Source organism: Phragmites australis, chromosome 13 (genome assembly GCF_958298935.1).
Source record: "Phragmites australis chromosome 13, lpPhrAust1.1, whole genome shotgun sequence".
NCBI lineage: Eukaryota > Viridiplantae > Streptophyta > Magnoliopsida > Poales > Poaceae > Phragmites > Phragmites australis.
In genome coordinates, this window is record NC_084933.1 from 19,765,974 (window position 1) to 19,787,389 (window position 21,416).

Genomic DNA, 21,416 nt, shown 5'->3' on the forward strand with positions numbered 1-21,416 from the left:
GAAAAAAATCAGTAATTTTTTTTACTGGTTGTTTTCCTATCCACCCTTCCACATTTCAGCCAACTTGGGATAATTAATGAGTAGGATTTTTCCAGTGGAACTTGTCCAGGATTCTGTTCGACTGGCGCTTCCATCAAGACTAAGAAAATGTTTAGGGATAATCAATGAGATCAAAGGCCCGGGATCAACTTCATATCAAAATTTCTGTGTTTACATGGGGATCAACTTCATATCAAAATTTCTGTGTTTACATGGCAGCAGAGTTCGCCTCCCATGTATGAAGCACATCGGCTCTGACGAGATGAGATCAGATTGAGCTTAATGATCCGCATTTCAGGCACTTACAAAAACAAATTATTTCCAAGAACTACATTCGGTTAATAACTCATTGCCGGTATGAACAGTGGATTGCTCGAATCTGTGGTTAGTGGCTTTCACAGCACTGGGAAATCTTTGTCACATCTCATCACCTGCAATAATAGGATTGCTGTCATTAAAAGAACAGGTTGAACAAAACTACTGGCAGGATTGTTATAAATCTACTGAAAGCTTCGTACTTCAGAATCCAGAGCTACTGGTGGACTGATGACTGATGACAGTCTGGTTGGACGTTAGAAGTATATGGGAAAATGAAAGATGTTCTAGATGGGTACCTCGATAAAAAAACAACCATTTTAGTGTCACCAGACACTACGAGGGCACATGACTGAATTACCTGATATCTATAAGCACTTTTCATCTTTATAAAAAAATTCTAAATACTGACCTTTGTACCCTGTTGGTAACAGCTGCGCCGCACAGATATATACTTGAACTCTGGAAGAGTGACGCAAGTTGGAAAAGGACATACTCTTCCAACCCCCACCCTCTCCCGTGGAACTCTCTCCATCTCCTTCAATTATGTGCGAGAAACAATCATACGACATGCCTGTGTCATGCAATTTAAGTGAGTTGCATTAAAAAAAATAGCAGCGCCATTGTGATAAAGTACTCACATAACATTATGTGGCGCTTGAAAGCCCCTCCAGCTCACTTCTAGCCCAGCAATTCAACTGCAATGCTTTAGTCTTGAGTTGCTCAAAAGCAGATTTTAACTTCTGTTTTTCTCCATATGTTACATCAAGCACGCTAGAATCCTGCAGCAGGGACTGACATAAAGTGAAACAATTAGAAGAATGAGTTTGTCTGACTTCCAAACTGCAGTCTGTGCCAATAAATTTGGGCATGATAAAGCAAGCAAGTGATCCAGTTATAGAACAAGTTCAGTTCTTTTTTAACAAGTGATCTAGATTCTAGTTATAGCACAACTTCTGTTCTTTATTAAGCAAGGAACAAAGCAACAATTGGCTTATCAACTGGCAAAATAACAGATATAGTTCGGTCTTTTTCTATATCCTTGAATTAACATTAAAGTGAAAAATGATTTGATGTCAAGGAAATTAAAAGTTCATCAACCGATATGACAATTAAACAAAACTGCTTCTGTTATCGCTAACCATCACTCACCAGTTGTTGTCTTATATATTCCAGGATGTCTTTAATAACCGATTTGCTACAAGAAAGATTCCTATGGAGTTTCCGGTCATTGCATAAGAAGATCAGTATGGTTGTGACAACACAAACTCGACATGAAAGATCCCTTGGGTAGTTTAAATTGGAGAGAGATGGAAACAGGTTATCATCTCCTGTAACAAAAGATTTAAGAATCTCCAGCGTGTTGCAAAGAACCTTGTCGTTCTTGTCAAAAATGATGATGCAAGGCTTGATAAAGTACTGAAATAGTCTTGTCTTATCAGGTTGAAAACCAAATTCAATGGTTTTAGACAAATCCTGCAGATAAAAATCATAAAATATAATAGGGGGTGAAAACAATTCTTATTCAGAACCAAACGTGTACAGTAACAAAACAATCACAAGGAATAGGGAATATTCATAGCTCATTTTAGTCAAATAAATCAGCATTTTGCGTTCAATGTGCCATATCCTAGGACTTGCCAAGTAATGCCAGAATTGCAGTTATAACTGATTCCTTGTTTTCTGAATCTTACTACATAAATATGCTCTATCAGTGGAACCTCATGGCTCTATCAGTGAGGTCTTCTAAACATCAGAATGTATATGCTCGAGGACCACAATTTTGGATTTTTGAAGCATATATAAAAATAATAAAACACTATGCCTTCTGAAGATTAGATGGAGAAAAAATAAGGGTACAAATGCATCAAATCACCCAAGTAAGTATCAGAGCTCTCAAATTTGGAAAAGTACACACCAAAGAAGCATCAACCAAGTAGCCAGCTATAAGCTCTATAATATCTTCATTCATGAGCTTACTAGTTCCTGCATCAAGTGTAACAATAATTCTAAACAAGCCATTCGTGTTATGCATCGATTGTTTCTGTGCCTGCAGTAAAGCAAATCACATATGAGTTCAATGGTCGTCGTGAGAAAAGGTTAAAAGAAACACTGTTTAGAGAACTCACAATTTCATTAGATAAATTATTCCACATCAATTCAAGGACCAGCGAGCCATCACCCATTTCAGATAGGGAAGTTAAAATTAGGCGATTCAACGACTTGAAAGTATCCCAATTTGAGACCTTACTGGAATCCTCTGGAGTAAAATAATTTCCTAGTTTAACAAAGTAAAATACAGCTGTTTCAGAACAAAGGCTCAGATAAAGTAACCGGTAGACAATAAAAATTATTGAATGAAAATACAAGATAAAAGGTTCAGCTAGCAAAGTAATCACCAGGATGAACTTTGAATCTTGCCATTAGCAGCAACAAGAAACTGAGTTGCTCTGTTATCTGTAAATCCCCAGCCCTGTATATTGACTGTAGGACCTCAACAACCCTGAACAATATGAAGGGTTCCAGCGCATCACCTGAATTTCATAGGTTATTAAGTTTAGTGGGGGAAATAACTCTATTGCTATACAGTCAAGCAGCGACTATTTAAGCAAAAAAACTTACTTAAGCAACATGAGGCCAATGACCCGATTATGTCAGGGAGCAGACTGGGGAAGTAATAAAGGCATGAAATGGCAAGTTCTTTGCAATCGAGAGGAAGGTTAACAAATGGACCAAGCTCCATCGTCCCTGATGATGCTGTCAGCAACAAGACATCAGTTTTTTTTTAAAAAAAAGAATGTCTAAAGAAAACAGAGAGGATGAGATGGTCCTTGAGTAGTACTTACATTTAACACCAAATAACTTTATGAAGGGGCGCAGGTTTTCACAGTCCATTGTGGGGAAGTACTGTCCAATTCTTAGAAGAAGCTTCAAAACAACCTAAAATAATCCATATGATCATAAAGGACACAAGTCGGTGACAAGGTTTAACATGCTCAACCTGAGTATACCAACTCTATACCAAATAACAAGCATAACAGCTCTTAATGGATAACAAAACATACAGCAAACCTTTGTAACTGAGGGGGCTTTATCAATTGATAGTAGTAAAATTCCAGGTAGCTCATTTATCCAAGCGCCATGATAGCCCAACATTCCTGAATCATTTTCAGAAAACCATATGCCTGTTTTCTCCTACTCAGACAACAGGAAGATATTATTCATCGTATGTCAGGATCCACAAACATATCTGTTTTTCCTTTTGTGTAACCGAGAAGTTTTAGGGTGATACTTTTTTTTTCTCGAGCACGTAGGAGGACTGCATATCATAATATTAAGAAAGAGGAAACATAGGCAGTATAAACCAAACAACAAACAAACAATAGAAAAGAAAAAAGAAAGAGGAAGAAACCCACACACACCCTCTCAACTTAAACAAACTGGTGCACCACACACAGGACAGACACGGCCAACAAATTGATGACCAAATCACGGCAACAAGAATGCAGGCCTCGGGCACCCGCCGAGCACCACAATGAGGCTTCATCGTTCGTCCATAATTGCCCTGTGCACCGCCTGAATTCTGGGAGACACCACATTAAACACACATTCATTTCGGTGCTTCCAAATATCCCATGCCCCGAGAATCACTAATGAGTTGAAACCCTTTTGCTGGTGCTTGTTGATACCCCTTGTCGCGTCCCACCACCAGTCCGGTAAGGGTGATACTTATTATTGAGCTGAATTTCACAGAATCAACTTTTGAGGATCTATATTTTTGTTTGATAATCTGGATTAGATTTATTTGCATGTCATCACCAATTTGGTGTTTTTTACTAGGCATGCCCTCCAGCAAACTCTACTTCTTACCCTTGTATGTGTAAAAAAGTAGGGCATTTTGGACATGGTACCGTACTCAAGAGGCAACTTTGGCCCCATCGCAACATGTTGGCAAAATCTATGCCACTATAGTTATAACAAAACATTTTTTATGAAGAACATATTTGTGCTGATTTTAGCCAGTCATTTTTTGTGAAGAACATATTTGTACTGATTTTAGTCAGTCAATGAGTCAATCTATAATCCAGATGTATTTCTCATGTTAGTCAAATTTTAAAAGTTTGACTGAATCTTGTCCAAAACACCATACATTTTACCAAAAGAGCAAATAATACTTAAACATGTCAGTGGAAGTTTAGCAGTGTAAAATAAAGGCACCTACAGGAATCAGCATTTCTCCCACTGCATCTAAATATGGCAAGATTAGCTTGTAATCCACCTTGCAATCTCTAAATGCGTCTGTAAATGCCTGCAGTTGAACATAGTATTTCATTTCAGCAATGTAATAACATAAATATATTTACAGACTAGAAAAGCAAAACAACCATACCTCCAATAAATATCCTTTTGAGTCATCTGGGGCATTGGATATAAGACCTGGTATGAAAGTAATAAGTGGGCTCAAATACATTTCCATGATATCCGTATTGCGAAGTGTTTTTTCCTGAAGAAACAAAAAGATCGTCAATTGTAAATAGGTAATACACATCCATAAGATGGTCATAAAACAGCAGTCATGAGCAGTTTAAAAATGTCTGAATGGTAAATAATAAAATCAATTATAGAATGTGAAAAGAACATGGACAACCTTTGCAAGTAGAGAAGATACAAACTGGCAAAAATCTTCAGCTGGAAACATTGTGCTGTCCATCCATGCACTCAAGCGCAAAAAGATTTCAGCAATCTTCAGATTGAAAATGAAAAATTTGTCATCTCCCTGCCATAAGAAACAGAACTTTGTAATAAGAACTACTAAGTTATGTGCAAAAGATATTCTAAAACAGAAACTTTGTCCCAAAAAATACAGAACTAAAAGTCTGGAACAGGAAAAAACAAAGTGCAGCCAAGAGTGTGCTTCATCATGAATTGAAGTTAACTTCGTCACAGACCTATAATATTGTTACAACTAACAAGTCCAGAAACAAAATAAACCTCGGTGCATAAAATGTGTGTGTGCTTACAGGGTAAGGCTGCGAAAATGCTCATACTCGAAACAAAGCCCCTCAAATAATGTGCATATGCATTTAGGTCTGCAAAAATGCTCAAGCTCAACAAGCTATTCGAGCCCATACATCAGCTTGAAACTTTATAATGCTTGAGCTCAGCCCAGCTGAGCTAGCTCAAGATCAACTTGATTAGGCTCAAGCATATACATAAATACAACAAAACACTAACATACTAATAGACACTACCTTCATACAAAAGGTAATTCCTGAGTTCAATCAAAAGGCATTATGTCACTATACTCCTAATTATATTATGCTGAATAGCTTCACCAGTTTGTTATGGTCACTCTGAAGGCTAGCAAATCAAACCCTAGCATGTCTCTCTAAGGGTCGATCAGGAAGTTAATCAATTACATGGTGGTATCAAGCAAGGGAACAATTTTTCTACCTTTTCATGGAACAAACACTTCACACCCCACAAATTCTTTAGATGTACCAACAAGGAACTTTTCAACCAGTCAGGCCCATACTGAGTTTTGGATACCGAAAAGTTAAACTGAGGTTTCTTCACCTCATGAATAAATATCCTACATATTAGATCCAAACAATGAAGGGCTGATAACAATGCTTCACTTGACTGAGCATCAATAGCTGACTTTGCACAGAGCTCTGAAGCTGAAATCTCTATAGAATTAATGAGAATTTGGACAAGGGCCTGAAGCTTCGCCAATAAACTGGACATTGCAAATGTTCCTACAGTACAAAAGATGTATAAGACGACAATAACAAAGCGAATAAACAGAAGGACATAACTAAAAATAAAGGGTTTTTTTTTTTTTTTTTGCTAGGTACCATCCCAAAGATGCATGAGTTGGAAAATAACATTGCACCTAAAAATAATATCTAACCAGGTACAATCTGCACCTACAAAAAGATCTGAAAAGGAAAAAAAAGACTGGAAGGGTTGCAGCTGTTTATATTATGGTCCTTAAGGATGCCATTTCTTTAAAGATATTCTTTGTACTTCTTGGTATTCTGAATCAAAACCACCCCAATTTCCATTAACTATAAAATGTTACTCTGACAGATCCATCCAATATTTTGGTAGAGCTACTAACTTTTAGCATTCTGCTCATTTCAGGAAGGCTAGCAAGCTAGACGTACCATGGAAACAAGGATAAATTTTTAATCAAATATCTAGAAAAATTTGAGTGGTCCGTGTACTTACTCATGAGTTATCTCTGGTAATATTAACAATCAACTCACATTCAAGTGCTATTTATTCCATTAAAAGGTGGTGCGACCACATAAATTGCAGCAGATTATAAAGCAAAAGAAAAGGAGAAAGTGAAAAGACTTAACTGCCTCCTGAGTTATCTCCATCAGTGGTAGATTTCCAAAGTTCCCTTGCAGAGAGGTTATGAACCTGTAGGCGATGAGCAAAGGCTTTGATCACTTGAGTATAATTAAGATGGTTTTTTGACACAGTTATGCATTTCAGAACATGTGCATTTCCTATTTCACCAAGTTCCTCATCATAGCTCCAGATGTGCAGGAAGAAGTGTTCTAAGTAAAAGATTATTCAATGAGTTCACTGTACAAGTACAAACCTGTCGATTTGATGTATCATCGTTTTCTGTCGTTTTAGCAACCAAGGAAAGGCAGTGCCCAAGCCCACTAAGGACACTGTTAAGTTTATTCCTATCATGTAGGTTGATTCTGTCGTTGCTCAGTACAGCAACAAAGTTGTTGAAGACCTGTCAGAAGACGTAATGCAAATGAAATTATAACTTGGTAACGAATATGGTCAACCACGTGTAGAATACCAAGCAGGAGTGACAAGCAGTTCCAATCATATATTCCTTAGTAGATATAATTACTTGAAAGCTGAACTAGCAGACAAGTTCTGGTAGTTAACACATGTGAATTGTATAAACAAGTAGCGTCAATTAAGCAATACAATACATCTCTCAACAAAATAATTTCCTCAGAACAATAGAAGCATTTCAACATTCAATAAACCAACCACGACAGCAGCCCACTTACCTGTTCAGCATAACTAGGAAAGGATGATGGGAAATTAAGAACCACAAGCTCCAAAAACCTGAAAGCCATTAACTGGATATCCATCGATAGATGGGTCATTCCATTCATAATATTGGCCATCAGTAGAAACAGTGTACTTCGCATAGATATAGCATTATCCTGCAATTAGAAAAAAAAATAGTCTCACATCTGAAGCCAAAACCACAGAACTAGAAATTTGAGCTGATCAGAGTGATAAGGCATAAAAAATATGCCATCTCTTTGTATGTTCTAGTACTAGCTAGAAGTGCTTCCATGGCCGTGGAAATAGAGGGGGGGGGGGGACAGAAAATTCGAGGCAAATACGGAAAGAACTCATGGATGGTGCTTGGAATTGTCAAAAAAAGAAAAGGAGATTTCGGCAATGTATTTGCAACTGCAATAAATAAGCAGGCATTACATTGTGGTTAATAGAGAACATGATATCACACACGCAAGGTTAGTTGTTGCCTGTGCGTCTATATAAAACTGAAATGTAAATGTGCAATGCAACAGGTAAAACACGATTTCAATTAAAATATTTCTTGCTATTGCTAATTCAGCAACACTTGGTAAAAGGGGGAGAAATACCTCTTTCAAAGATGGGAAGATCAGAGACTGCAGTATATTGTGCAACGATTCACGGACCACCTTATCAGTATCACATATCCTTTCCTGCAGCTTCTCAATTATAGCAACCTTGTGCAGTTTAAGCTCCGTTGGATGCTTGACAACAATGTCCTTTATACCATTCAATGCAGCTTCGACATAAAGACAGCAGCATATTTACAGTCATCCACCACCAATGAGCCTGCTTGACAGTTTATCTGATGGGTTACCGAGCAGACTAGAGGAAGCTCACCTCGCCGCACGTTAGCATTGTAGTGCACCGTCTGCTGCAGGAGCTCCCGCAGCGTGAGCCCGCGCTTGTTCACCGCCATGCCCGCCCTCTCGGAGGCCATGGTCTGCTCCGGCAGCACGATCGCTGCACGCACGCACACAACACGAGAGCACGATCCAAAACGCTAAATTGAGCACCGTGACACACCGAAACCGCAGGATAATGAGACGAGAAAAGGTCGGCTCGCCTCACCTTTGAACTTGATATCCGTGTTGGTGGCATTCTTCGGCGGCGGCAGCTTGCGCCCAACCTTGTGCTTGTACTTCTACGACCGCCGGAAAAGGCTTAACACGGTGAGCGTCCAGCTAGGGGGCTCGGAGGAGAGCGGAGAATCGGTGGGGTGGGATTACCTTGAAGTCGACTCCGCCGCGCTGCTTCGGCTTCGGCTTCTTCGAGGAGGAGGAGGATGACGCCGCCGCGCCACCCTTCGGTCGCCCCATGGCGCAGGGCTTCGCGACCGGGCGCTTGGAGGGCGGGAGGGGTCTGGGGTGGTGGATCAGACGGTGGTGGCGGCGGTGGTCGGAGACTCGGAGGGGTTTTGCGTAGCCCGGTGCGGGCCTGCGGGGACGTTACGCGGTTAGCGGCCGCGGCCGGCCCATGTAGAAACGCACCCAAAACTGCTTGTTTTCGGCCTCTTGTGGCAATGCGGCTGCTGAAAACGGCGAGATGCTGATGGTCCAAGGAGCAGCGGCTGCGGCCTTGCACGAGCGCGTCGAGTGGACGGCCCGCAGCCCCCACAAGGCCACAACCCACCTACGCTAGGCCGCTCCGTGCCGCTGCTGTTGCTGTGCCAGCTTCGGTGGGCTGTATAGCCGATCCAGCCCGGATCCCGTTCCGCACCTTATTACACAATTTCCAACCAATTCCTGTCAGGATCTAGGATCCTTGCACGAGTAGTTTTCGTTATTTTCAGTATTTTAATTATTTTACTTTATGATTATTATCACGAAAAAAATTCTAAAATTATTTCCTTCAAAATAGAATTCTCCCTTCTTTCACTTCACAAATTGACTTTGTTAGATTTAATGTCTGCTTAATCTAATGCTCCTAGCATCTACCAAAACAGGAGCAAGTACAATTATTTCTCATTGACTTTGTTAGACTTAAATGACTATTAGAAATAAAAAAAAATAAAAGAAATAAGAACGGAGAGGAATTCAGAAGAAAAGAAATAAATGAAATATGGTTGGAATGGTCTTAGGGCGCGTTCGAGATCATTGGAAAGGTCGTTGGAATGCGACCAAACCCCGCTCGACTGCACGTGTTCACTTGCCGTCTGGATTAAAATTACAGGCGTGTTCATCGGGCAGGTTACGGATACACATCACGTACTTAGGTCTAAAGCTCTCCAATCTAACTCTAGTGTGTAAAGGACACGTATGCATATGTGTTTACGTGTGGTGTAAATATAATGTACGTTGGTTATGTGCCTAGCTACTGCATGTTTAAGAAAAGGTGCGTTCATCTCCGGTTGCTGCCCAGTGCCCACACGCCTGGCAACATACGCTGCAACGGTTGCGTCATGATACGTTACACTTTTTTTACACTCGTGAGGTAGGAGTTAGGAGCTGTCAGCCCTAGTACCTTATCTAACCATGCATGTCCTCCATGGCTAGCTGTGTGTCCTTCAGAGTGCAATAATGTGCTGTTGTCCATGACATGAATAGTCGTGCTTAGAATCCCAAGTGAGATCCTGGGACATATAATATCCGAGAACAGTGCCTAGCCGAGCCAGGCGCTTCAAAGGCATGCGCGGCATCTGCACTGCGCCTCTGCAGCCACGACTTCGGCTTTGAAACTTTGTCACAGCCTGACGACGGGGCGAACGGAACCTAGCTACCCTTGGTCTCTGGTCTGAAGCCGGCTGAAGAACTAAGGGTGTGATAGGTTGTCTCATTAAATTTGATTTAGTGGATATGTATAATTTAAAAAAAAATGTGTTTATCTATATATTGTTTCAATCTGGTTGAGCGGATGCAAATGTACGTCCGCAGTCTGGCTCAACAGCATATAGATGGATCCACTTATCAGTGTCATAAAATTATTTGTATGTGGACAAATAATTACAGTCTCAACTCTTGTATCTGCTTATACGGTTTTAGATTCGATCGAACAAACAGAATCTCAACTCAATCTGTCCAGACAAATACAACCAACTAATTTTTTCTCCCAACAAATATAATTACGCTTAGTCTACTTCTCCTAAACCTGTATATATAGTTCATGCGGACAATCAATCACACCTAAAGAACGGTGGCTGGCTAGGTTAAATTTACAAAGCGCCATCACTACACCTACACATCATATACATGTGCCAGTGCCACCGCCTGAGATTAAAAGAGGGAGATGCTAATTCTCAGCCACTTGAAAACAATAAAATTCTTAGGCTACGATAACTGACCATTTGATCTTGATCCAACCACTCAGAGATCATCTTCAACTTTCCTATGCTGGCTCGCTCCTCGCTCAGAGATCATCTTCGACCTCTCTGAAACTCTCCGCCTCGATATTGATCCACCGGTTGTCCATCTAAGACGATATGGCACAAAATACTCACCGAAAAGCTCGAGCCCGGAACTCTAACTTCTCTTAGCCGGTGGGCGGTGGAATTTAAACGTCGCTGAAATCTCGTGCGATTTCAGCATCTAAGAATAGGAAGCGTGATTAAAAAAACAGCGTGGGTGCAGCAGTTACACTTGGGGATTCCGTTTACGGAGCGCGTAACTTTTTGGCGAGGAGGGATTGGCGGTACGTGGCCATCCGGCGACGGTGCACGCCGGCTTGCCTGCATTGCTGTTTCCATCTATCGCCCGGCCAACACCAATCGGCCGCAAGCTCGGCTCCCAAAAGCCACCCACCACTCCGCACAAGGTCGGGCTTGGGCAGCACGCCCTCGTGGCCACTGCTCCAATTGGAGGTAAAAGAACGGAGCCGTTAGTGTTCGGATATGCGATGGATCGAGCTCTAACGATCATTGTAACATCAAAAAATAACATATGTAATATCAAAATAACTGTTTATAATATCAAAGATATACACCAAAATAGCACACCTTATACATCCGATTCAGAAGAAAAATTCTCACCATAATATTACGGCTTATTTCGTGCAATATTTTCATGCAAAACCTATATAATCTAAATTTAGATATAACATACGAAAATAACTATGATGATAAATTTTCATAACGTCTAAATTTGAATATTTCAAATATTAGAGATGTAAAAATATAAAAATTAACTTAAATAAATAATTTTTTAGTCTGAATCTATACGCAAGAGATTTTAGAATGCAACATACGAAAATAACTATTGCAATAAATTTCTATAATATCTAAAATATTAAACTTAAACATCTGAAACATTGAAGATGTGAGGATAAAAAATTAACTCAAATAAATAATATTTTTAGCCTATTCAATCAAAATGTCTGATGCGTCGGACGGCCGGGCCAAAGCATTATCGTTAAAAGAAAGGAACAAGATAAAAGAATCTAGTAACAAGGAGAGGTAAAAAAATCAGATGACACTGAAGCCGTGCACTAGTAGTAACATGCATACCAAGGATAACTACGCCAGGATGGTGGTTAATTCTCAACTGTATGAATGGTTCATCCAATCTGGCTGAACATGGTAAAACTGCAAATAACACTACGGCCGGCATCAATTAAGGTCGGTTTAAATCGCAACCTGCAGTGTTATCATGCCCAACCTTAGGACATCTCTAGCAGTTGAGATATACAGTGCTACAGTACCCCCCGCAAAAGTACTGTACCACTGAAAATTGGTCTCCAGCAGATTCCCTATCCGTGCTCCAGTACTGTATAGTACTACTATAGTATTGCAGAGAGAGTATGGTACTGTAATTTTGCCGGTTACTATGGCAGCACGTAACTTTGTAGCAATACTATTCACAGGGCTGGCAGTAGGTCTGAAAGGATGAAAATACTGTAGCAGTACTGTTTATAGAGCTGCTAATGGGTCCGGAGGGAGTAAAAGAGTGGTAGAAGATAGGAAATATGGTAGTTGTTGGAGATAAAAAAAATAAGAAATGCTATAATAAGTAATAGGGAATGCTGTAATAGTATTTTTGAGGAAGAAAATTTAAGATAACTACTGAAGATGGCCTTAGACGGTGATACTCACATGTTCAGTAACCAGTATTTGATTGTTGCCACACTTTAGTCTGTCCAATTCTTTAGCCTTTTAATCAAGTTGTCATGAACTCAAATTTATTGTCTAACTTTGTCTAAAGTTATGTGATCATTTTTCTTGCCACAAAAATATGGCAAGACTAAGGTTAGTCACCTTAGTCAAGAATGTGGGGCAAAAATAGTTGTCGGCCAAACGTGCGTTTCGAGCTGAATCATGGATTCAATTCAAACGTACGTAGCTGGTCGGGTGTCCAGCCGTACGCACTCATCGACACAACAGCTTTCGATGCATGAAACTTTATGCACAGTGAGTGTGCCGACCGACGCCGACATTTGCATCTCGAAGAGCTAACTGCATGCCTGCCGGAGCGGCGAATTGAAGGTTGTGAACAAGCGATGAGCCCTCTGCCGCCTTCTTGGGTGTAGCAACGATCAACGAGCGACTCGTACCTCAAAGCCAAGACATACCGTACGTACTACGAATCCCGAAAGATATCTGATGAATGATTCGTGTAATATATTAATTTGCACTTCATCTTGTTTGTGATACTATCAACTTTTCGGATTGTCTTGCTGAGACATTTTAGTCGATGAATATGCAACGTGTGTTAAGGAACTCTTGGATGCTTGGGTTGATACCCTGAGGCACAATCAGGACCAGCCCATAAACTATTCCTAGGGTTTGTTAAAGAAAACTAACACGGGGGTACGGTTAGAACAGATATTCCCAGGCCTTCTCTCAGCTTGCTTTGACTGCATATACAGCCCTAACTAGCTGATTAGCTGTATTGCCTATAGCATTGCCTCCTTCTCTACAAAAGGCCAACCAACCCCCATCCTACCTCCTCTCTTCTCTTCAGTTCAATATATACCTGCGCCTAGTTTCCAACCAATTCAGAGAATCACATACACAAACTACACGAGCACCAAATCAAGCATTCAAACTGACCATGGGCTGCAGAAGAACCAGTGCAGTTACTCTTCTTCTTGTAGTCACCCTGCTCGTCTCCTTGCTCGCTCCTCACCTCCCCATTGCATGTGCTCGCCATGGTGAGTTCTTGCTCATCTCTTTGCAGTTGCAGTTGTGATGCAATAATGTACTTGGGATCGATCTGCCTTGATTCGTGTTAAGCCCATCTTGGTTGTTCCTGCAGTTGTGGTGCTGCACGCAAACAATGGCTTGAACAACAGAGGAAACATGGTCAGTGAAAGCGTCGACCAATCTCCTCTCACCGTTCACAAGCAAATTACATCTACAGATAGATACACTCTCTTACCGAACTTACCCGAACACTTCGATCGACTGCATGCAGGACCTTGCGAAGGAGCCATCCTCGGCGTCGAACGATGGTTCAGCTGCGAAGAAAGGACTCTCAGGGCGGAAGCTCGGTGCGGGGAACAAGGAGGAAGCTGTGGGAGCCACAGGAGCGACGACGACTTCAGCAGGCCCACGACTGCGAACAGTGGAAATGCGCGCGGCGGCGAAGCAAGGGGACGCGGCCACGGAGATGTACGACATGCTCAGGAGAGACTACGGGTGGAAGGCGAGCCGCCGCCGGCCGATCAACAACGGCGCGGAGCCGCTGCAGGAGGAGCCATAGATAGCTGCACTGCATGCTGCGCCGGCGTCTTGGGCCAGTTGGGCTGGACCCGGGCGTGCGTGGCACGGACACTGCTCGGTACATAGTTAGAGCTAGGCAGTAGCTAGCTAGCTGTTCCTTTAGATTCTAATCGTAGTTGAACAATGTTAATCAGTAGGGTCAATACATAGCCAGTTGCCCATATGGAATAATGCCATAGCTAGATAGCTACCCTGCAGGGGTTGGCTAGCCATAATCAAGCTTCCAAGCTGGACATTCTGCTTAGCCCTGATTGCAAGAGCATGAATCATTCATGTGCAGATCATGGGCAATTTTGTACTTGGATGTTCATGCTTGAAGCTTGTTGCCTTGTACCATATATATGTGTGTGCGCGCGCATCAGTATCAGGTTTGCAGATCTGCTTCATATGCATGATATAGATTTAGTAATTTGCATGTATTCGGTATTTCTACCAACAATGCCATGTTATATTGCTAGCTCACGTATGAGGACCAGTCCATGGCGAAAAGAACTTCTCCCAACAGAGTAACACGGCTCAAATAAAGCAGCACTTTAGACTCCAGGGATGTTCATCTACAATACTTCTACAAGCAACAGCAAATGGTATATAAAAGCTATACCTTCATTCCTCACTCATACTGTAGATTACAAGCCACTACCGAATCCGACAAGCCATCAACCTGCTATAGAAAAATAAAAAAGGAGGACATGGAGGAGAGACAGCAAGAGGAGGGACTAGGGAGAAAGGAGCAATATTTGAATGAATTTAACATGGACCACCACGGGCTCAAGCGTGACACGAAGGGCTCAACTCAGAAAGGAAAAACGCTGGGGCAAGCACATTCAGAATTTACAGCAAAGGATTCTGTAACTCCAGCCTCGGTCTCGCCTCAAGTGCCGTTGGTCGGCCTTCACCATTTTCACAGGGCTGCTGTTCCACTCGGTCTGTAGTCTGTGAATTGGAAAGCTAAAACATGAGGCTTGATTAAGTATCTTTATATAAAGATAGCATATATTAAGAATGTCCTACTGATTGGCCAAAAAGGGCAGAAATTGCCATGACAATACAGGCTTGTATGAAGTTATGTAGTAGTAACTAGCGCCAGGAAAACAATATCCTTTCTGATGTCTGATTGATATTTTTGTAGCTACGGGAATTTACGTTGACTATTTACCATAACAGAAGAACTAATGCAATGCATAGAGTGAGCCAAAATTCCTAGAGGCTCATCTCAACATAAATGGTACACATGAACATTCACTAAGAAGAGGTTTTCTATTGCCGGCACATGGAAAGTGAGATGTACATGCAACAATTTGGGTTGGCAAATTTAAGCCTAACTAAGAGAAGAGGAATGCATCTGAAGCATATAAAATGCATTTCCTTCCATGAAACGTCCAAACAGTAACATTTCAAAATTCTAATGCCTAAACAGTTTACCCTGCTAAAAATTCATCATGTACATTCAGAACAGAATATTGAAGCATGGAATGACAGGTATGTTTCAGATAAATTGTATGCCATCAGTAGGATAGTTGGACAGCCCAATTCTTTAGGAAATACATATGGAAGAAGCCCAATTCTTTAGCTACAGTATGTCAAGTTCACGAAGACAGAAATTTTCCTTTAAATGGGAGAGAGGACACAGCACTACTGAGGACAAAACAGAACTTGTTTACCATCATTGACATGAAAAATAGGAAAGGGGCTAGTCTGTTTAAGAGAATCAAGAAACAATAGTGCAGGGCAACAAAGCAATTCCACTCTTTTTCTTGAGACGAATAAGCGATTCTACTCTGAGAAAATGTAATTGGATAATCTTCACTTACACTGGAAATGCAAAGGACCGAGTACTTGTTGTGCTACTTTCTGATCGAAGAGAAATATTTCCAGAATAAGGTATGTGACCAGAGGGCGTTAGTGGACCTGACGTGATGCTAGGTCCAGAGAAGCTTGATTCAAAAGGATTGCGAAGACCAGTTTGTGCGGTCACTTTTGCACTATCATTTCCATTTTGTTGAACCGCGGAGTCCTCGCTTCCTTTTGTGCCAACCTCCACATCTCTTGGGTTAAAATCATGTACATCTTGGGCACTATCAATCTCATATTTTGGATGGTTCTCACTTTTGACATCACCAGGTTCTGCATTGCTAGATGTGGCTGTACCCGCTCCATGTGTCACATCATTTCTCATCTCATCGGTGAGACTTTCTCTCCGACCATTACTCTCTTCGGATGCTTGGACATCCAACGTAATTGCACTTGCTTCTACAGAATCTGATCTATTCTTTTCAATTATGGCTTCAACTGTTTCAGCAGAATCAAATGCTCCCAGTGTACGGTTGACGAGGTCACTAAAACTATCTGTCTTTTCAACAGGACAGACAGGTGCTATAGAAGCAGCATCCACGATTGCAGGGAGAGAGTATTTAGGTTCCCATGTTTCGTCTAATGATCCATAGGCAATAAAAGGGTTATAGTGATTAACTTGGTTGGATCCTCCTGTATCTAATGCTGCACTGACTACAACTTCTTCGAGCATCACCACTGAGAAGCCATCAACAGTTGATTCAGCTGGTAAATCACTATGAATGATGCTAATGGTTTCAGATGCAATACTAAATCCATTTTCATGACGGTCGTTCGATGAAACCTGTAGCAGCAGTAATCATGTTATGTGCTCCAATAGTTTAGATAAACGATATAGCAGTGCAGAAAAAGTTATAATTTATATGTGCAATCTATCATTTATTGAACCAAATAAACTGAAGATCCAATAACAAACTACACTTATCAATAATGAGAACAGAAGAAAAAATAATACATAATAAATCAGAAAAAAAGAAAAGCAACCTGAAGTTTACAGGTTATATATGGTCATCAAACAATTATGATACATATTGACGGCAGGAATGAACTTTAAGGACTGAAGTGGTGATCATACATATGATTTTCGAAAATATTGTACTGCAAGAATAAAAGTAGTATTATACCTGATGAGTTGCTTCTCCATTGAGAAATGGCTCCAGATTTTCACTGTTCTCAGTAATGACCGTGCCAACCTGCTGGCAACCTTGTGCGCCTTCATGAGATAGTAATTGTTTGGAACCGAATTTCTCATCATCTGAATTGGTAAATACATCTGCAGTATTGTTGCCTTCAAGATCATGCTCTTTGAATGAGGAATATTGCTCCACAGTATTACCATCAGTTGCACACATAACAGGTAGGATAACTACATGTGATTTTAATTCAAGTGGAGATTTTGCAGAGTCAGCTTGTATCTCTTCCCTTGGGTCACTGTCCGTATCTCCCATAGAAGAATCAAAGTTTAGGGACACCTTTTGATCTACTAGATTTTCTGTTGAAGTCTTTTGATCAGGAAGAACTCCTTCATCAATGCATACATCCTTGACAAAATGGCTACCATAATCAGAAGAAAGAACTGTGTCTGGCAGTTTGATCTCTACAACATCCTTATCATATGAGTAATCCTCAATGCATGTCTGTCCAGTTTTACCTCCATTCTGATGTTCACCCTTCACAAAACTATGTTCAGATTGATTGGTTTGTTCAACCATTTTAGCTGCCAAAAAAACGTGCTTAGTTTCCCTTTCACTTTCACAGTCTAATTTGGGACTGCCATTGAATGCAAGCTCATGAAAAACATGACTTTGGTAAGGTCTTTCATCATCTGCACGCAGACATCAAAATCAACCACTAAGAATGCGAATAGAGAAGAGAATTCACAAGGCGTAATTAACATTTATGGTTTCTGGTTTGAACAGTAAAAAATGACCAATATTGTTACCAAAATTATAATTGATGACCTACGGACAAGGATTATATGGAAAGAGCTTATTAATATGGAATGAACAAAAGAGAACTTCTCAACTAAGGGCCTGTTTGTTTGGCCTTCTGCTTCTGACCTCTCTAAAAAACTGTGCTTTTGGCTTTTCTGAAAAGTTGTTTTTGAATTTTGGCTGTTGGATTTTACAATAATTTTTTAGCTTCTCAGCATACTACTTCTCAGATAAGCTACTCTCAGTTAGCTTCTCAGCTTCTAGTTCATTTCCTCAGAAGCAGATTTCTGGTTTCTCCAGAAGTCACTTTTCAGCAAACCCGTTTGTTTGGGCTTCTGGCTTTTGGGCTTCTGACAGAAGCAGCCTGAAACAAACAAGCCCTAAGCTCAGCTGTTGTTTCTCTTTCATATTAGTCGTGCTGTCACGTTAATCATTTGCAAGCATTAAATTTTCCTGCTGTGACAACTATGAAATCTAAGCACACCTTGAATGCACAACGCTTCTGTGATAGGAGAAAGGCTGTCTGCTTAGCTAAGAGGTTGCTGGTAGTCTTGAAGGAACAAAAACCAAGAATCAATAGTCTCCCTACCAAAGAAAAGAAGATCAGGATTCAATACAAATAGATCGGTGTTTTTGTGTCACAATCAAGTCAATCTGAAGAATGAGTTTAAATAAAGACTGACTGAAATCAATAACGGATCCTTCTATGAGGATTAAGGCACTAAACATCAGGAATGCCAGCCACTGAATGACAAGATGTTTGATTAATTCGAGTTATGGGTGTACATCTGGCACGTTTTACAAGTTAGCAAAACAAGATCTAAGGCAACAAAGCATATAACCCTAAAACAGAATGCTGACCGCAGGACCTCGTGTTATGGAAAGAGTCAAGTTAGTTTAGGCAAGTTATCTAGTTGTTATGGGCAAGAGATGAGTTGGATTTGATTAGGACATAGAGTTTGATTAGTTTCCAATTCAGCTAGAAATAAATTAGGTAAGTTAGGATTTGAAGTTGGTTTTAGATTGTAATTTCCACTCTATATAAAGGGACAACCGCGCATCATTGGAAGCAAGTAAGAAGAATTCAACAAAGGGTTTTTGTTCAGATGGTTAGATCAGAGTCTCTTCTCGGCGGGAGAAGCCCGGCGATTAGAGGGCGGTTATATCAGAGCCTCTTCTTGGCAGGAGAAGCCCGGCAATTAGAGGGCGATCTGCCCTTAGCATCGATCAGAGCCTAGAGTCTACGGGAGAAACCCGAGATTAGAGAACGATCTACCTTATCATACCACTTGTATCCATTGTTCCTCTCGTTGCCATAATACCTCACAACATATTCCCATGCCAGAGTGAGAGACAATTCCACAAATAATTATAATAAGAACGAAAATGAACTACGATGCAGCAGATTTTTCTAGCAATAGCATGATGTATCAACTATCAACTCACATTTGTGAATCAAGTTGGCCTAACAAATGAATCGCTGTCATGCTATCAGCCTGGCATTTAAAGCCATATTATCAATCAATCCAAACTGCAAATTATATTGGTGAAAGTAAAGGGGTCAGTATTGGGCATATGATTGCAGTGAAGCATTTGCATATTATGTGATCTTTAGTTTCCTGTTGATGTTTAACGATAATCTGAATGTATCCGATCTCACAAACTACATTTTCCAAGCATATCTGCCTTCACCACAGCCTAAAACCATGTTACCATTATGAAAATCAGAAAGCAGCCGTAAATTGGAAGATGTGAGGGGAAACTCACTTACCGATCTTCATGACTTGCACAGTATGCTTAAGGTCTATCCATGACTCAGCAGCTCCCTCTGATAAACAGTACTTATTATTTCCTGCGGGGAAAAAGACTCAGAAGTCAATACCCCACGATCCAGCCAGAGAAAAAAAAAATGCGTGCTTCGAGTTCAACAGAGTGGAGGACAAAAAGCTGCGACTGCTAATGCCGATGTCCATCTATCTACAAACAAATGCCGTGTTTCGCGTTAACTAGATTCCTCGAGAGAAAAAGTCTCGCAGCGTCCTGATAAAACCAGACACTTTACACCCTTTTACACAAGCTGCACACCCAAAAGAGAAGCAAGAAAAAAAGGAAATCCATTGACGCACAATAAGAAATCATCTCGCAAAACATAATGCAAAAAAACTCTGAAGAGCAAAAGCAGATGCAAGGATCGGTATGCCCAACTACTACTTCGCATTTCACGATTTTCATCTCACAAAACATCAGGCGTTTCCGAGAAGGTCAGCCTCAGTGTACACATGCGTTTAGCTAGACTGCACGACACAGCACCAGACAAACCATTGCATACTAAAACTACAGGTTTCTATACCACGCCGAAGCAGGGACCGACAAGGAAAGGAACAAAGCAGAAGCATCCTACCGGTGGAAGCAAAGGGAGACCAGAACTTGGATCAAAGCACAAGCACACCCAGATTTCTTTCCTCTCACGGAAGGAACCGGGGAGGAGGATGAACAGGGAAACAAGAGCAAAAACCAGCAGCCGGTGCACCGATCCCAGCTTCCACCAAAGGTTTCAAGAAGCTGGCAAGGGCCCGGGGGAACTCTGAATCTCTGATAGGGCTTTAACGACGGATCAGATGGTGCCGGTAAGGGGAGTAGTAAATACATGCTAGGACTGTGCCCCACCCCCCAGTGCAGACTGCCGTAAGTACATGCAGACAAGAACCACGCAGCAGGAAGTAGCAATCAAGAAGAGGGCTCATAAAGATTTGATTTTTTCTCTTTTCCGTGATAAAAGATGTACCTTCAATCCAGTTTCGGGGGAAAAACACGAATGTTGTCAAACGCTACTCCTGCGATTCTATCTCATCTGCCAATTCTTCAGATCAAAGTTTCCGAAGAAACGATGGGCACGAAAGGAGCACAACAAACGCCTAAGATAGTCTCCTCTACTACTCACTCACATGCAAAACCAACCATGGATGGAGGTGAACCCCATGACAGGACCAAGAGGATGAAGTGGGGGTCTGGGACTGGGAGAGATGGAGGATCAGGAACTCTGACCTTTGTGTCGATAGACACCGCAATTCTCTTCTCTGCGTCGGCCGAAAAATCCGGGAGAATCGCAGGGAGCAACAGGGGCCGAAGAGGACGGGATCGCGGCGAGCCCGAGAACCCAAAAAATTCCGAAATATACAGAAAAGAATTTCGCGGAGCGGAGGGTGGAGACTTAAATAAACGCCATGAGAGGCAGAGCAGTGCAATAAATTTGATGCGCTGTGGTGTATTTTGACAAATAAGCCCCTCGAGCTGCAGGAGACGAAGCCTTGGATCGCTTCCAGAAGGTCTTGGGATTTTTTTATATCGAGATTGTTAGTACTTTGCATGTTGTGCAGCTGTCGGTTTGCTATTTAGTCCTGGAAACTTTGCATGTTTGGTACGCTTGTAAGTTTTGTTGCGGGGCGCACTTTGTAAATTTGCCTTGGTACCTAAAGGTTGTTTTTGGTACTTGACAATTTGAGGGACCAGAGTGTAAGTTACTTGCACAGAAG

General features: G+C 41.2%; 3 protein-coding genes across 20 annotated transcripts; 1 reads left to right on the forward strand and 2 right to left on the reverse strand.

Annotated features, from left to right (window-relative positions):
- Nucleotides 1–218: 218 nt before the first annotated feature.
- Nucleotides 219–8,840, reverse strand: LOC133888289 (uncharacterized). 4 transcript variants are annotated; one of them, XM_062328476.1, is made up of 22 exons: nucleotides 8,676–8,840; nucleotides 8,518–8,590; nucleotides 8,287–8,409; nucleotides 8,016–8,185; nucleotides 7,407–7,565; nucleotides 6,971–7,117; nucleotides 6,723–6,786; nucleotides 5,809–6,113; nucleotides 5,003–5,131; nucleotides 4,745–4,858; nucleotides 4,577–4,663; nucleotides 3,427–3,549; nucleotides 3,201–3,294; nucleotides 2,977–3,111; nucleotides 2,754–2,888; nucleotides 2,484–2,632; nucleotides 2,273–2,404; nucleotides 1,507–1,830; nucleotides 996–1,148; nucleotides 767–928; nucleotides 558–641; nucleotides 219–470 (listed from the first exon to the last, which is right to left on the reverse strand). In XM_062328476.1, exons 1-19 carry the CDS (start codon nucleotides 8,763–8,765, stop codon nucleotides 1,002–1,004), a joined length of 2,700 nt encoding a protein of 899 aa, XP_062184460.1. In that variant the 5' UTR covers nucleotides 8,766–8,840; the 3' UTR covers nucleotides 219–470; nucleotides 558–641; nucleotides 767–928; nucleotides 996–1,001. The 4 variants fall into 4 exon arrangements, with proteins under 4 accessions (XP_062184460.1, XP_062184459.1, XP_062184461.1 ...); XM_062328475.1 differs by having other exon boundaries at nucleotides 558–653; XM_062328477.1 differs by lacking the exon at nucleotides 558–641 and having other exon boundaries at nucleotides 767–892.
- Nucleotides 8,841–13,301: 4,461 nt separating this feature from the next.
- Nucleotides 13,302–14,388, forward strand: LOC133888409 (uncharacterized). Its single transcript, XM_062328645.1, has 3 exons — nucleotides 13,302–13,527; nucleotides 13,632–13,678; nucleotides 13,791–14,388. The coding sequence occupies exons 1-3, from the start codon at nucleotides 13,428–13,430 to the stop codon at nucleotides 14,076–14,078; spliced, it is 435 nt and encodes a 144-aa protein (XP_062184629.1). The 5' UTR covers nucleotides 13,302–13,427; the 3' UTR covers nucleotides 14,079–14,388.
- Nucleotides 14,389–14,614: 226 nt separating this feature from the next.
- LOC133888407 (uncharacterized) lies at nucleotides 14,615–21,165 on the reverse strand. 15 transcript variants are annotated; one of them, XM_062328634.1, is made up of 7 exons: nucleotides 20,929–21,165; nucleotides 19,655–19,735; nucleotides 18,368–18,468; nucleotides 17,976–18,247; nucleotides 17,074–17,774; nucleotides 15,910–16,733; nucleotides 14,615–15,046 (listed from the first exon to the last, which is right to left on the reverse strand). In XM_062328634.1, exons 5-7 carry the CDS (start codon nucleotides 17,659–17,661, stop codon nucleotides 14,923–14,925), a joined length of 1,536 nt encoding a protein of 511 aa, XP_062184618.1. In that variant the 5' UTR covers nucleotides 17,662–17,774; nucleotides 17,976–18,247; nucleotides 18,368–18,468; nucleotides 19,655–19,735; nucleotides 20,929–21,165; the 3' UTR covers nucleotides 14,615–14,922. The 15 variants fall into 15 exon arrangements, with proteins under 15 accessions (XP_062184618.1, XP_062184623.1, XP_062184620.1 ...); XM_062328639.1 differs by lacking the exon at nucleotides 17,976–18,247 and adding an exon at nucleotides 19,330–19,414; XM_062328636.1 differs by lacking the exons at nucleotides 17,976–18,247; nucleotides 20,929–21,165 and adding exons at nucleotides 19,330–19,414; nucleotides 20,669–20,904.
- Nucleotides 21,166–21,416: the final 251 nt, after the last annotated feature.